At 38.1% G+C, this 17,282-nt stretch overlaps 1 protein-coding gene across 2 annotated transcripts in view; it reads left to right on the top strand.

Moving 5' to 3' along the window:
- Ctl1 (choline transporter-like protein 1) overlaps nucleotides 1-17,282 on the top strand; it is a 65,137-nt gene that overhangs the window by 22,772 nt on the left and 25,083 nt on the right. For both annotated transcript variants that reach the window (XM_067757637.1, XM_067757636.1), the window contains exons 3-4: nucleotides 13,329-13,711; nucleotides 15,708-15,856. In XM_067757637.1, the coding sequence (XP_067613738.1) occupies nucleotides 13,329-13,711; nucleotides 15,708-15,856 (532 nt within the window). The remainder of the gene's footprint in view (nucleotides 1-13,328; nucleotides 13,712-15,707; nucleotides 15,857-17,282) is intronic.

Raw genomic sequence — 17,282 nt, 5'->3', positions numbered from 1 at the left:
ACCGACTAAATCTTCCGCGACCTTATTTACAACATGGACACCCCAAATGTCGACCATTTTGAACATCCACGTCGATGGCACTACGCTACCGACTGTCCTACACCCCAAAATCTTGGGTGTGACGTTTGATCAGGATCTACATTTTGGTGAGCACGCAACCGCAATTGTTCCGAGAATTCAGAGCCGTAACAAAATCCTCAAATCCCTCGCTGGCAGTACTTGGGGAAAAGATAAAGAAACGCTCATGACTACATACAAAGCAATTAGCCAGCCGATTACGTGCTACGCGTCACCCATATGGTCGCCAAGCCTAAAAACCACCCACTGGAAGAAACTACAGGCCTGCGAAAATACTGCTCTCAGAATCGCCACGGGCTGTCTTCTTATGTCCCCAGAACACCATCTGCATAATGAGGCGAGACTACTCCCCATCAGGGAGAGAAATGAGATGCTGACCAAACAGTTCCTGTTGAATACCCAGAAACCTGGGCATCCCAACAGACATCTGATTGATGAACCAGCACCGCCTAGGGGCTTAAGGAGTCATCTCCGTAAGCATTTTGAGGAAATACGGCACCTGAGAACCCAGCCGTATGAAGTGAAAAAACACAAGCAGGTCCTTGGTGAACTCCATAAACAGGCGTCGGACCTTTATGCCGGGAATTGCCCGGTGTATCCAGTGCTTAACGAAAATTGTCCAAAACTTGCGGAAGAGGAACGTATACTCCCCAGGGAAACGCGTGTCACTCTTGCTCAACTTCGTTCTGGATACTGTAACAGGTTAAACTCTTACCTATCCAGAATCAACCCCGACATACAAAATGTATGCCCCGCTTGCAACGTGTCCCCACATGACACCAACCATCTCTTCAATTGTAATGTGGAACCAACGCCTCTAACACCCCTTTCCTTATGGTCCAACCATGTTGAAACGGCAAGTTTCCTTGGACTCCCGTTAGAGGATATTGATGACAATTTCTGATCGGTCGTGGCTATTAGGTGGGGCGAGCATTGCTACAACAACAACAACAACAACAACAACAACAATCGAGATAGATATAAACTTCCATATATCAAAATTATCAGGATCGAGAAACAAATTTGATTGAGCCATGTCCATCCTCCCGTTAACACGATAACTTGAGTAAATTTTGAGGTATCTTGATGAAATTTGGTATGTAGGTTCCTGAGCACTCATTTCAGATATTTAAAATGAACAATATCGGACTATAACCACGCCCACTTTTTCGATATCGAAAATTTCGAAAAACAGAAAAAGTGCGATAATTCATTACCAAAGAAGAATAATGCGATGAAACTTGGTATGTGAGTTGAACTTATGACGCAGAATAGAAAATTAGTAAAATTTTGGACAATGGGCGTGGCACCGCCCACTTTTAAAAGAAGATAATTTAAAACTTTTGCAAGCTGTAATTTGGCAGTCGTTGAAGATATCATGATGAAATTTGGCAGTAACGTTACTCCTATTACTATATGTATGTTTAATAAAAATTAGCAAAATCGGAGAACGACCACGCCCACTTTAAAAAAAAAATTTTTTTTAAATCAAATTTTAACAAAAAATTTAATATCTTTACAGTATATAAGTAAATTATGTCAACATTCAACTCCAGTAATGATATGGTGCAACAAAATGCAAAAATAAAAGAAAATTTTAAAATGGGCGTGGCTCCGCCCTTTTTCATTTAATTTATCTAGGATACTTTTAATGCCATAACTCGAACAATACCAATCCTTGTGAAATTTGGTAGGGGCTTAGATTCTGGGACGATAACTTATTTCTGTGAAAAAGGGCGAAATCGGTTGAAGCCACGCCCAGTTTTTATAAACAGTCGACCGTCTGTCCTTCCGCTCGGCCGATAACACGATAACTTGAGCAAAAATCGATATATCTTTACTAAACTCAGTACTTATCTGAACTCACTTTGTATTGGTATAAAAAATGGCCGAAATCGGACTATGACCACGCCCACTTTTTCGATATCGAAAATTACAAAAAACGAAACAATGCCATAATTCTATACCAAATACGAAAAAGATGAAACATTTGGATTAGTTTATTGACGCAAAATATAACTTTAGAAAAAACTGTAAAAAGAGTGTGACACCTACCATATTAAGTAGAATTAAATGAAAAAGTTCTGCAGGGCGAAATAAAAAACCATTGAAATCTTGGCAGGAATATTGTTCGTGGTATTATATATATAAATAAATTAACGGTATCCAACAGATGATGTTCTGGGTCACCCTGGTCCACATTTTGGTCGATATCTGGAAAACGCCTTCACATATACAACTACCACCACTCCCTTTTAAAACTCTCATTAATACCTTTAATTTGATACCCATATCGTACAAACTCATTCTAGAGTCACCCCTAGTCCACCTTTATGGCGATATCTCGAAAAGGCGTCCACCTATAGAACTAAGCCCCACGCCCTTTTAAAATACTCACAACACCTTTAATTTGATACCCATATCGTACAAACACATTCTAGAGTCACCCCTGGTCCACCTTTATGGCGATATATCGAAAAGGCGTCCACCTATAGAACTAAGCTCCACGCCCTTTTAAAATACTCATTAACACCTTTCATTTGATACCCATATCGTACAAACATATTCTTGAGTCACCCCTGGTCCACCTTTATGGCTATATCTCGAGAAGGCGTCTACCTATAGAACTAAGGCCCACTCCTTTTAAAATACTCATTAATACCTTTCGTTTGATACCCATATTGTACAAACGCATTCTAGAGGTACCCCTGGTCCACCTTTATGCCGATATCTCGAAAAGGCGACCACCTATACAACTACCACCACTCCCTTTTAAAACCCTCATTAATACCTTTAACTTGATTCCGATATCGTACAAACACATTCTAGAGCCACCCCTGGTCCACCTTTATGGCGATATCTCGAAAAGGCGTCCACCTATAGAACTAAGCCCCACGCCCTTTTGAAATACTCATTAACACGTTTCGTTTGATACCCATATTGTACAAACGCATTCTAGAGTCACCCCTGGTCCACCTTTATGGCGATATCTCGAAAAGGCGTTCACCTATAGAACTAAGGCCCACTCCCTTTTAAAATGCCCATTAAACCTTTTCATTTGATACCCATATCGTACAAACAAATTCTAGGGTCACCCCTGGTCCACCTTTATGGCGATATCTCGAAACGGCGTCCACCTATGGAACTAAGGATCACTCCCTTTTAAAATACTCATTAACACCTTTCATTTGATACCCATATCGTAGAAACAAATTCTAGAGTCAACCCTGATCCACCTTTATGGCGATATCCCTAAATGGCGTCCACCTATAGAACTATGGCCCACTCCCTCTTAAAATACTCTTTAATACTTACCTTTCATTTGATACACATGTCATACAAACACATTCCAGGGTTACCCTCGGTTTTTTTTCCTACATGGTTATTTTCCCTTATGTTGCCACCGTAGCTCTCAACTGAGTATGTAATGTTGGGTTACACCCGTACTTAACCTTCCTTACTTGTTTTTCCTTAACCATCCTTGAAGCACAACGAACGACACAAAAAATTATTAGTGAGACTAACGTACATAAATTAATCTTTATATAGTTTATAGGTTAAAAAATTAAAAAAGTAAAAGTATAGGGTCTGCCTTATTTTCTTATTAAAATTATATAATTTTTTTCTTTTCAATTAGAAAGGGCGCACTGGTGTAGTGGTAGACAATTTAAAAAAAAACCAGGAGCGATCCTGTGTTTTAACGAGCCCTTCAAGTGTACTTCTGCCATAAAAAGCTTTTCAGTAAAATTCTTATATCTGCCTTAAGAAATGCCGTTCGGAGTCGGCATTAAACATGTAGGCTCCCCAATTATTATAATAAATTAAAAAGCAGCACATTGGAGGTTCATAAATTGCGCCAAATTATTATTAATAAACTTATATAACACAGAAAAAGATATAGTATCGTGTATTCCCTTTATTTTGATGAGCCAGACGATTAAGCGTTTTTCGAGGTTAAAGCCGCTAATAGACTCGTTAGGCATATTTTGATACCGAATTTCAGCGCATCAAACTTCAGGCAGTACATGTGTCGCATTGTCAAATGCGCCAACTCTCTTTTGTGTAGCTGTGTAACTTATAGCTTTTAACTTTTTTCGAAAATCTACGTTTTGTTCTCCTATAATATCTGTTATATAAGCTACCTATGCCTACATTTTTAAACGGTTTTATTTAGCTTGACTTGACAGGCTGCACGGCCGTTGTGAACGAATTTTGTAATTGAAATTAAAGTAACTTCCCAATAAGCTACAAGCTTGAAACTTTGAATATAGTTCAGAACCCGATGACAATGCAATAATAAAAATCGCCGCTAGGTGGTGCAAGGATCGAGATATTCACAAAAATCGTATTTGTGGTCCGATTTGGTTCATATTTGGAACACATAATATATACAAGAATAAAAAGCGACCTCTGAAAAAAATCGCCGCTAGGTGGCGCAAGGATCGAGATATTAAAAAAATCGTATTTGTGGTCCCATTTGGCTCATATTTGGAACACATAATACATACAAGAATAGAGAGCGGCCTATGAAAAAAGCGTTGGACGCCACCTGAACCTTAATCAGCTTATGCTACGCCTCACATTTTTAGAAATTTCACGCGCCCAACACTTTTATTTAATTGTCTGATCAATGCCCTAGATTAATAAGGAGTGTGATGACTAGTACCTAGGACCTACCTAATTATTTTCTAGCTGTTAGTATTATTATTACTTCATGTAAGTATATATTGTTTTCAATAAAACCGTTTAACTTAAAACAAAAATTTTTAATTTATTAGTTTTTTTAAATTTTAAACACAATAAATCGTTGACGCCGCGACAAAAGCCGTAAACTCTATCAACCCCCATCGGGTTAGGGGGCTTCTTTTTTACTGGACCTTGGGCTAGCACACTACCCTCAAGTGGCCAAATGAAACCAGGCTAATCCTGTTCATGTGTCCGCAGCCCGTGGGACCGCCGTTTGGCTTAACGTCACGGGAGGGGAAAGGCGATTTAGTCGCCACTAATTCGTATGCACATTTTTCTGCGCTCCCTTTCAGCATGCATCAATTTCGTCATAACTATCCAACAATCTATTTGTCCGCACATTCGGGGAACTAAATTCCTAATGGAAGGCTCCTCTCCAAAAACTCTGTGTACAAAGAGTCTTTCACCGTGAAAACGATGGCAGTGAAACATTACATGTTCTGCGCTTTCCAATTCGAAGGGACAGAGTGGAGAGAAAGGATCCTCTATCCCATGCTTATGTAGATATTCTTTGAAGCCGCCGTGCCCGCTCAATATCTGTGTGAGGGGATAATTTAGTTCGCCGTGTTTTCGCTCGTACCATTCCGCTATATTCCGAACTAGCATGAAGGTCCAGCACCCTTTTCTCGATTCTTCTCACCGTTCTTGGCCCCTAACTATTGTTCGTGATCTTGCGGTTTTCTTAGCATCTTGAGATGGTCGGCTGATTCCAATTCCATACAAATCGGCCATTTCGCCTGAGAGAAGATCTACTGGGATTTTCCTGGGTTAGGGGGCTTAGAATATATATGCCTGTCGTAAGAGGCGACTAAAATACCAAATATATTCAAGGGATAGCGCAATCCTTTCAAAAGGTTGCCAGCGCAATATATAGCTAATCCAACCCGATTGTCAAGCTCGCCTACCCGTGGCGAATCCTGTTTCTTTAACAGCCGGGGCTCTGGCGACCCCAAATTCATTCGTGCCGGGGCTCTGGCGACGTCGAGTTCCTCATGGATCTAGGGAGTGATAGGGCGGGATGGTCTAGAAGGTTTCATGTGGTCATTCCAAATGGTTCCCGAGATGGTCGGGCTAGTATCTTAATGGTGCTTGTTACCGGAACGTACCGGACCTGCAATCGGCAAAACACCATTAACATCGAAAACACTCCCCGAGGCCTTCGAGGAGTGTTCTTATCGCTACAACAACAACAACACAATTTTGTAGTAGAACGAAAAATTTTATTGAATGAAAACGTCACTCCACATTCTGAATTTCAAGTTTCAAAATGTATTGAAAACTTATCGAGTGGAATCACGAAAATCGTGCCACATTTTATCGCCACGTCCACGAAATAAGGCAAGAAGATTAGGATGGCTCCAATTTCGAAATTTAAAAGCCAATTTATATATTTTGGAGCCTATATTCCAAAAACAGCGTAAAAAAGGGTTTGGTCCAATAACCAGCTGAGTTTTGTACTGTGTAATTCTTCTAACGACAAAGTGATGCTGTGCGCAATAATAAAAATTCGAAAATTATTTATGCCTAGACCTGCATAGGTCCTAGGTATTTGTTTAGGTAGGTAGGTTGAACTGGCCGGTCAATGAGGACCTCACATATACTGATTAAGTCCGTAGTGTTACCAGAAGTTTGTTGTTGGTATGTATTTAACTTTTGGCATTTTTTTTTTGTTTTTTGTTAAATTATCCTTTCTTTTGAATAAAATTACCAAACTCTCATTTCTCCTTGTGGACTTCTCTCCATCTACTTCTTTTACTTCTTTGTAGCTTTACTCTTGCTCCTACTCTCATTGTTCCTCTTCTTTTCTCTTCTCAGCTCGGTGCGAATATAATCTCTAATTTGACAATTAAAGGTGTCTAAGTTCGGGTGTAACGAACATTATATACTCAGCGTGAGCTTCAATTGTACATTTCATTTCAGATAAACTACTCTTCTACATAACACGTCGCACCGCCCGTTTAAAACAAAAATGTCTCCGCATTTCCTCTTACAATAAAACCTGATAAGGGAAATATCATAGATTCGAAACTGTTTTTTGCTAAGTTATAGCTTATTATTCTAGCCTACGACCCTTTTAAATTTGTTTTATATCTAAGTTGCCGTGGTCTTTAACCGATCCCGTCCATTCTTACTAGAAATATTTTCTGCTATAAGGAAAATATGTGTACACAATTTCATTACGATATGTTAATTTTTCTTCGAGTTATGGCTCCCGAAACAGAAAATTGCTTAGTCATAAAAGGGGCGGTGCCACGCCCATTTTTTTTAATTTGAAGTTTCTCCTATTTATTGTTATAAATCCACTTGGGAAATGAATTACCATTGATATAAAGCTCTTTTTTGCAAAGATATAGCTTATTTTATTCGCCCACGACCCTTTTAAAAATATTTTATATAAAAGTGGGCGTGGTTCTTAACCGATTTCGTTAATTTTTCTTCTAAGCATTCCTTGTAGTAAAGGCAACCTCTCTGCCGAATTTTGTTACGATAGGTTTAACAATTTTTGATTTATGATTAATAACATTTGTAAAATTGATTTTATCAGAAGTGGGCGGTGCCACGCCATTTTAAAAAAATTTTCCAAATTTTTATCAAGACTCAATATCAGTCCACATGTCAAATTTCAACATTCTAGGTGTATTATTTACTAAATTATCAGGTTTTTTGTGTTTTCCAAAATTTTATATATATAAAAAGTGGGCGTGGTTATCATCCGATTTCCCTCATTTTCAATAACAATCTATTCTGAGTCCAGATAAGCTAGTGTACCAAATTTGGTGAAGGTATCTCAATATTTACTCAAGTTATCGTGCTAACGGACGGACGAACATGGCTCAATCAAATTTTTTTTCGATATTGATAATTTTGATATATGGAAGTCTATATCTATCTCGATTCCTTTATACCTGTACAACCAACCGTTATCCAATCAAAGTTAATACACTCTGTGTGCACAGCACGCTGAGTATAAAAATACAAAGACATCTAAAAAACTTTGGCAAGATTGAAATAGCTATAATGTCAGCCAGTAGGTTTAATTCTTTTCGGTTTTTTCTGTCATAGTTAAGCATCATGATGCAATTAAACAGACAGGTGAAGCCAATATTACAAAATGAGTCGCGTTTGATAACACTCGCCCTAATAAATTTAAGTGTTACTACTTGACTTATCTGCATTAATTTTTTCAGTACTATAAAAAAATACTACATTGATGCCTTTCTGCGTATTAAGTGACGTGCAGGAAAATAACGCCTGCGGTCTGTATTTCCTTTTGTGGGAGGGCAATTGAAAGCAAATGGAAAAGTTTTAATCAACGAAACTTAATGGCTGCACCTTCAGAGTATCACATTGTCCACAACTAAGGAATACGAAACAATACTGCTGACGTCAATTAGATGATTGGTGATCTGGAACAATATCATAAAGTTTCGGATAATGTAGAATGTTTTTGGCCGTTAATATAAAATATTTTAAAATTTTATTGAGCTCAAAGCCGGTTTTAAATAAAACAAATAAATATGTTTTTGTTTTAATTTATTTTCACTTAATATTTCGAATTCAGTCTGAATTCATCATCAGGAGCTCGGATGAGCATCGGGAAGGCTTGAAATACAAAAGCTCGGAATCGGCGGTATACGGACGCACGATCCTACATTTATCTATGTAAACCAAGCGTGGAGCTAGGGTCATTGAGCAGAAAGAGGTAGCTGATGTGAAAATATAAAGCGGCAGATGCTTTACAACAACGATGTTTCAACAAATCAAAGCCTAAAAATTTACCTGATGGCAAACAAAAATTGGCTTACAGAACTTTGTTCTAAACAGCTTTGAACAACCCTGGGAACGTTTGGACAAGCATGAAATACTGCCAGCCGTGTGATCAAACCCGACAGACATTGTTCGGCCTTATCTATCCACCTGTGGAGGTCTCACCCTCCAAGTTTACCCTAATCGGCTAATTCAATTTCCGTATCCCTTTCATTCTTCCGTAAATATTGCCGCTTTTCCTCTCACTCTTCCCACTTTTGCTCTTATCGATCAAATCGTAATACTCACTATTACTCTTAATCTAATCTTTATTCTTAATCTTCTTCTTAACATTTTTTTACTTTTTTATCTCAATCTTCGTCTTGCTCTCTTTACTTTTCCGACTACCATCCAATCTCCTCTACTTGGTCTTCCCATTTCTTTGTTGTTATTGTATTAACGATAAAGACACTGCCCGAAGGTTTTGGGGAACAGGATTCCCTTCTCCACGGTGATGTTGACAACTGCGTTGCGAAAGCTTTAAAGCTGTAAAGCTTTGTATTATCAACCCCTTGAATCTCCTTCCCATTTCCTCTGTTTTCTCTTCTCCCTTCTTTCATGTCCCCGTTTTCCAATGTGGAGATATATCAAATTGGTTTTGTCCGCACATTACATTACTAAGGTAATAAAAAAAGTAACAGCATAGGACCAAAAATGTTCCCTCCCTAGTGCTTTAAAATTCATGCCCGGATTATGAGGACCAACAATTTTTTGTTCTTGTATTACTGACTTCACCTGTCTGCTTTTATTGCGTCATGGTAAAGCATAATTATTTAACAAGTAAAGAAAGCTAAGTTCGGGTGTAACCGAACATTACATACTCAGCTGAGAGCTTTGGAGACAAAATAAGGGAAAATCACCATTTAGCAAAATGAACCTAGGGTAACCCTGGAATCTGTTTGTATGATATGTGTATCAAATGAAAGGTGTTAATGTTTATTTAAAACGTAGTGGGCCTTAGTTCTATAGGTGGACGCCTTTTCGAGATATCGCAATAAGGGTGGACCCTAGAGATATACGCCGTCGATAAACGCCGCCGCCGAGTTTGGTCGCTTTTCGCACGCCGCCGCCGAATGTCAAAAATATCGGCGCGCCGGCGCGGCGTCCGGCACGTTACTATATTTTCTACTCGTTTAAGACTGTTTAGGTCATTTATTGTTCATGTCGAAAATTGGTCAGATATGGTCGAAAGTGGTATCAACGGATGCGCATCACTGCCAGTTATATGAAACTAATTGCGAAATTTACCTCTTTATAACTATTCAAAAGTTATTTAAAATAACAGGCGCTTTCGATGTCAGCTTAACACGGACTTTGCATCACCCAATTCAGCAAGTTATTAAAACAAAACACTAAAAGACAAGGTTTATAATAAATTTATATGCTCACTTTGCATTTTTGAAAAAATTAATAATGAACAATTAATTCAAATAAAATGACCCAAGGCGAACATGTTTTTAAATTGTCCTCAAGAATAAGCGAAATCAGTGATGCAAAATCCTTTGGTAGGTTCTAGAGGCATAAACACTCCTTTGAAATTATTCTTACCTCATGCTTAAGTTGAGGATATATGTACTTATGAGAAGGGTTTGAAAAATCACAAAGTCTTGCATTCAAACATCTGTTGTTTATTTGCGAAACTATACAATAGCGTCTGAAATGTTAATTTTGATTTTCACACTTCATCCTTCAACACCCAAGTCTCCCGGTTTGACATTTCCTAAAGTTGGCGGCCCTATCCAAAACTAGTCCCTTGGAGTGAATCACATTGATTATAGCCTATCAACCAAGTTTAAATATCACCTACACGTTACGGCTCCTTTTACAAATGTGAATACGTAGGCACATATATCTGCCAGGTGAGGCTTTGTCCTTCGCAAGAACACTCAAAGTGGTGAAGCAAAAGCTTTCCCAAGACAGTGGAACTAATGACCGTGTGTGATACTACCCTAACGTAGTGGACAGTCGAACTTGTCTGAAAGCTGAAGCTACGCGGTCATCCATAATGAGCTCCTATATCGTAAGGCCGGAAAACAGTAGTTAACAACTTTCAACTTAAAATCCGTCGACTTTCATTATAAATTTAATTTAACGAAGACTATTGAAATCAATGTTGTGAACACAAACGTCTGCAATCTTTGGTCTACATTTTAAAAATTTTATCCAGGGTCCTTGTAAAATTTTAATTATGTAGATGCGCCGAGGATTATACGATTTTCACCCATGTCGCAATGACATCCACTTAGACTGCTTATGATTTCGAGGGCGGCATCCTTGGCCGAATAGTCACTCCCTAACGTTTTGAAGTGTTTCTCTGGTGTACCTCTGCAGCATAGCGCGACAAAAGCATCCGTTGGAAAGTCTTCGGAGCTACACCTAGAGCTTCTAGGAAAGTGACGTCGACGAAGGTATGAGTTCGAAGTCGCAGTCCTATAGCTTTTGTACTGGCATATGGTGTGAGGCTCAGGAGGCGTGGTAGCGACTGGTGGTGGGATTCCTACTGTTCGCACATCGGGAATTGTAGCTCTTAAAAACAGCCGAAAAAACTGGAGGCGCCCTGTGCCACGAGAGACATGAGTATTAATAGACCATTAATAGCAACCCTAAGTCGCCTTTATACGTGACCGCCAAGGAGCGACAAATGATATAAAGAAATTGTGTTCGCGACGATTATTAGGAGTTAACCCTAGGTGAAACTACGCTTTGCACGAAATATACAGGCAAAAGTGTGACTATTTTATGTATCTCTATTTCTTTTCAGCAGACGCAGCAGTACCAATTCCAAAGACCGGGGTTAGGTTCGAAGCCTCTCTGGAGCAGGCGAACGAGGGACAATCCCTTCGCAAGGAGCTACTCCTGAAAATGTTTGAACGGTCTGCGAGATTTTGATGCAAAACCCCCGGATCTTTCCGAAATGGCCAACACGTTGATTTCCTTAAATACATATAAACAAAACCTTTCCTAAATTTTATTTTTTTAAATAGAAAAATCAAGCTTTTAAAGTAAGAACACCGGCGTACGCCGGCGCGCCGCCTACGCCGCCGCCGCCGCCGATAAAGTGATCGGCGTAAACCTGTAGTGGACAAGGGGTGACTCTAGAATGTGTTTGTACGATATGGGTATCAAATTAAAAGTATTAATGAGGGTTTTAAAAGGGAGTAGCCCTTAGTTGTATATGTGAAGGCGTTTTCGAGATATCGACCAAAATGTGGACCAGGGTGACCCAGAACATCTTCTGTCGGGTACCGCTAATTTATTTATATATGTCATACCACGAACAGTATTCCTGCCAAGATTCCAAGGGCTTTTGATTTCGCCCTGCAGAACTTTTTCATTTTCTTCTTCTTAATATGGTAGGTGTCACACCCATTTTACAAAGTTTTTTCTAAAGTTATATTTTGCGTCAATAAACCAATCCAAATACCATGTTTCATCTCTTTTTTCATATTTGGTACAGAATTATGGCATTTTTTTTTCATTTTTCGTAATTTTCGATATCGGAAAAGTGGGCGTGGTCATAGTCGGATTTTGGCCATATTTTATACCAAGATAAAGTGACTTCAGATAAGTACGTGAACTAAGTTTAGTTAAGATATATCGTTTTTTGCGCAAGTTATCGTGTTAACGGCCGAGCGGAAGGACAGACGGTCGACTGTGTATAAAACCTGGGCGTGGCTTCAACCAATTTCGCCCATTTTCACAGAAAACAGTTATCGTCATAGAATCTATGTCCCTGCCAAATTTCACAAGGATTGATCAATTTTTGTTCGACTTATGGCATTAAAAGTATTCTAGACGAATTAAATGAAAAAGGGCGGAGTTACGCCCATATCGTGTTTACAGACGGACGGACATGGCTAAATGAATTTCTTTTTTCACCCAGATCATTTTGATATATAGAAGTTTATATCTATCTCGATTAGTTTATGCCGTTACGGATTACCGTTATGCGAACAAAGTTAATATACTCTGTGAGCTCTGCTCAGCTGAGTATAAAAATTATTCCAAATTCTAGATGAAATTAAATATGCAGTACGTATCGCATCTAAAAATGAACTTAGCCATAAACACACATATATATGTATGTACATTATACTGGGTCGATTTATTGACCGATATCGCGCCATCGATTTTTGATAGGATTTGGGCTCAGGAAAAAAAGTTCCACTACGCATACCCAAAAAAACAATTTTCGAACCTGCAAAATTTCTTTTTTTTTTACTTTTTTTCGACTTTGATTTTTAAGGTTTTTTTCATGACTTACTAAAAAAATTTTTATTTGATTGTAAAATTTTCATGTATACCCTGTCCGACCCAAAAATGTCCGCTAAAAACGTTGGCGATTACAGTTTTTCGAAAAAAAAAAATATTTTCAGAAAACTGTTATCGCCAACATTTTTAGCGGACATTTTTGGGTCGGACAGGGTATACATATGAACATTTTTTAGTAAGTCATGAAAAAAACCTTAAAAATCAAAGTCGAAAAAAAGTAAAAAAAAAGAAATTTTGCAGGTTCGAAAATTGTTTTTTTGGTATGCCTAGTGGAACTTTTTTTCCTGAGCCCAAATCCTATCGAAAAATCGATGGCGCGATATCGGTTAACTTTCGTCCATACAAATCGACCCACCCTAACGTACATATTATGCAGTGCAAAGTACATAAATAATTGCTTACATATTTTGTTCTTACAATTTCAGATTGTTATTGCGATATTTTCTTTTGTTTATGGAAATCCATTGCGAGTAATTAACGGTTATGACTCATTCGGTAACACCTGTGGTGTAAAGCGTAATGAGAAATTTACAAATTTCCCACTCTCCGGCATGAATACAATTGATAAACCACAGTTATTTTATTTCGATTTTAAAAATCCACGTCAATCCATTAAAATATGCGTTAAAGAATGTCCTAAAAGGGATATAACAACACACAATGATCTCTACAAATACTTTTTGGATACACAGACAAAATTTTGTCGTTATGATTTCGATATGAATTTAATTAACTCAAATCAGCAAGCAAATACCGAACAATATTTTAATTACTTAGGACCATGCCCAAAACTGCCAATATATGAAGAGTGAGTATAAAGTATTTGGCTTTTGAGTAGAGTATTTGGCTTTAATTTGTTTCCATGGTTTGCAATATAAATTTTGGAGCATACGACGACGACATTTTGTTTCCAATTTTAAAGCATCAATGTTATTAATACAATATTTTTGAGTAAGAACAAATTTTTACTAGTAGTAGTTTAATTTCCAATTGCTTATGCGGTTCGAGAGAGGACCAGCCAAACACAACACCTTGAATCATTTGGGCATTTTATATCGTCCCCGAAATGGTCGGCCTTTTACTTTAATGGTACTTGTTATCGTCACGTACCGGGTCTATATCCGGCAAAGGACCATCAACGTCGTTAACAATCCCCAAGACCTTCGGTGATTGTCTTTAACGCTACAATTACCAGCCAAAAACACGGCGCATGCAGTTGGCGTTTTAGTCATCATAAGTAGCAGATGTCTACCAACAATTAGCTATCTGATGGATGAGACACTTAGGGATGTACATATTTCGACATCTGGGGTCTGGTTAGTCGTCAACACGGAAAAAACCTATCCCGTACTATTTGCTACGAAATATAAGGTCCTTATTGGAGTAAGCCTAAGCTCTGAGTGGTAACTCTACAAGAAAATTATAGCACGAAATATCTAGGATGGGGGGATATGGGATCCTAGTTTTGTGGACATGCCTTTCTGCACATCCTAACTGCAGGCCTAATGATCAAAAATACTGCTAGCAACTGCGACAAGGCTTAAGGCCTCGGGCTTTGCAGGCCGTATGTCCATAGCACAATAGCGCCATTAAATATAGGGCTAACAGTATCCATGGTTCCGCGCCTGAGCTTCGAAAGAGATCTTGGGGTCACAATAGAGCCGGAGGGTTGGCGCAAGGGTGGGGAAATGGCAGAGCATGCTACACACGTATATTAAAGCTGCAGTCGCGTAAATATATATATTGATAGTCTGGAATGCAAAGAAGCATTGGAGAGACTTCGATCAGGCCGGACCATACATTTAAACTGGGTTCCCGATCAAAAAGAGATAGAAGATAACGAAAATGCCGATAAGTTGACAGTGGGGGATGCAGCACCCTACAAATCGACTGTAGACGTCCTAATCCGTTTGGGAGAAATCAAAAGGAGATAGCAGTTGCATAACAGCAATCAAGCAGGAAAGGCGTGGACAAAAGAGCGCGGCGACAAAACTTCTAAGATCATGTGCAAGTCCTACTAAGTTTGACTAAAAAAGTTGCCCTTTATGACTGAAGGCTCATAAGGGACATACTAACTGGACACTGCCTTCTGGCGTTTCATGCTTATACGTTTGGCATTGTCAGGAACAGCAGATATAGGGAGTCCGGGCCACTGTACTGCGCCCGCAAGAGCAAGGCTCCAGGTCTCTAGCGGGAAAATAAAATAAGTCATAAACAACTTTTAGTATTTGCGGAAAGGACTGAGTTTTATAACATAAGTTCTCCTATATAATTGGGGTTTTTCCGTTTGGTCGTCAAAAAAATTCTTGTATCACAGCACTATGGACACATTCAGTTCAACCTTACCTAACCTAGCAGTTTAATTTTCATTTCGTACTGATATTGCTTATAAATAGAGCTACTCTTCAAGAATGGGCCTGAAAAAACAAAAACTTCCATTGGCAAATATAGTATGGAATTTTATCAGATTTTTGCCTCTGTGATTTTTTGTGTTGATCGCTGTTTTGATGTAGGAGAGCGAATGCGGGTGATAAATTGATATATTTGGGTGTAATGCCTTTATTCACCACTCGATTTGTAGAAAATTGTTGTCATTTAAATGAAAATAAAACTGTTGCATATTCCGCGTCATCTAACTTCCAAAGTTACCACTATCGAAAATTTTCAAAAATATAAAAGTGGGCCGTCTCGCCGAAAGGAAGCCGCTCACATGGATTTAGTTTGTTACTAATCAACAACAAATAACACTAATAATACCGAGTACTATAGGACTATAACTAAAATATACATTTTCCTTTTTTCAGATCTCCCGTTTTACATCGATGCATGCCCAAAGGGAAAAAAGCAGATGAATTGTACAAATTACTTAATTCATGGGATGTCGCTCAACAATTTTTAAGCGATATTTATTCCTCTTGGCATATAGTCGCTATCATTTGTGGTATTGCATTAAGTAGGTATTTGTGCATAGGGTGAATTAAAAAATAAGCAAAATTTACCAAAAAAATTTTTTAATAAAGGATTTTTTATTATTTGCAAATTGGCACAGAGCCTAAAAAGTATTTTAGAAAACGAATGTACCTGCGGCTCTATTAACATTTATAAGTAAAAATAACACTATATGATTCAATCAATTTTCAATTTTTCTGTAACTTCCCCATTTTTCGAAGTTAGTCTCCAAAACAAAGATATTCAGACCAATTCTAAATATTCTCGCGGAATTTTGTTCTCGCGGATTTTTTTATTCCTAGGGAGAAGAATAATTGGGGAATGAGTAATGAATTGGTGCCACAGCAACATCAACAGAGGAGCATAAGAAGAAGACCGGCGGGATAACACAAATCCGCCGGAGTTGCCTGCATTCATTCTGCAAAGCAATTTTCTGGCGGCCAAGTCGAGTTGAATTCGTCTTTCGTCATATGCCAAAATCTATTTAAGCCTTCTTAAAAAATCCTTGCGCAATTTCTGGATGGCTGCATCAAATATACCAAGAGCTCTTCCGTTGCTTATGATATACTTTTCGACTTAAAATAAAGAATATTGTGGTTGTTGTTGTTGTTGTTGTATTAACAGTGAGAATATTGTGGTAGAATGTAAATACATATTTTAGCACAAATTTGTACAAATAAGTGTTCTTTCTTAAAAGAACGAATTTCCTTTAACTGTTTTGATGTATTCCCTTTAATTTAAATAGTGAAAAAACTCCTATGAAATGGGAAAGAAATCTCCCTCTCCCTCACATTCATAATACCTACTTTTCTCCCATAACCGGTTTCCTCGAGGAATGGTAGAAGGGAAAATACTCGCACGGAATTTTCGTTTAGAATTGGGCTGATTGCTTTTCAAACTTTGAAATTAGACACTCTCCTATATATTATATTTATTCATCGCATTTAAAAAAGCCCTATCTGAGAAAAGTTTTGAACAACGCCTTATTTCATACTTTGTTTCAAAAACGTCGTATCTCAGAATTCGGTTGAAAACATTTTGACATTAGCTGGGGCGTTTATAAAAAAATTCTAAGATTGGTCATTTTTGAAACAAATAATGAAATTGGGCGTTTCAAAACGGCAGTCGAGAGAGGGTGATATCCCACTCAGCAATATGCTTTTCTTAGTTACTTGAATTAAAAAAAAAAATTTTCTTCAAGCGTATATAACAGGTAACAAAAAAAAAAATAATAATAAAAACAAATTCCGAATCCGCCATTAAAATATGTCTAACTAGTCTCTGTTTGGCCCTTACCCCAAAACACGAAAACAAATTGCTGGCAACGGAACGCTCTACTAGGTTATGGCCGAACGTTGACTTTAGGCGAGTTTTGGTAGCAGATTCGGATTCGGTGCATGTAAATTTATTCATTACTAAGCACATAAGCA

The sequence above is a fragment of the Eurosta solidaginis genome, chromosome 5 (genome assembly GCF_040869045.1).
Source record: "Eurosta solidaginis isolate ZX-2024a chromosome 5, ASM4086904v1, whole genome shotgun sequence".
NCBI classification, from domain to species: domain Eukaryota; kingdom Metazoa; phylum Arthropoda; class Insecta; order Diptera; family Tephritidae; genus Eurosta; species Eurosta solidaginis.
This window is presented reverse-complemented; position numbering and strand designations above follow the sequence as displayed.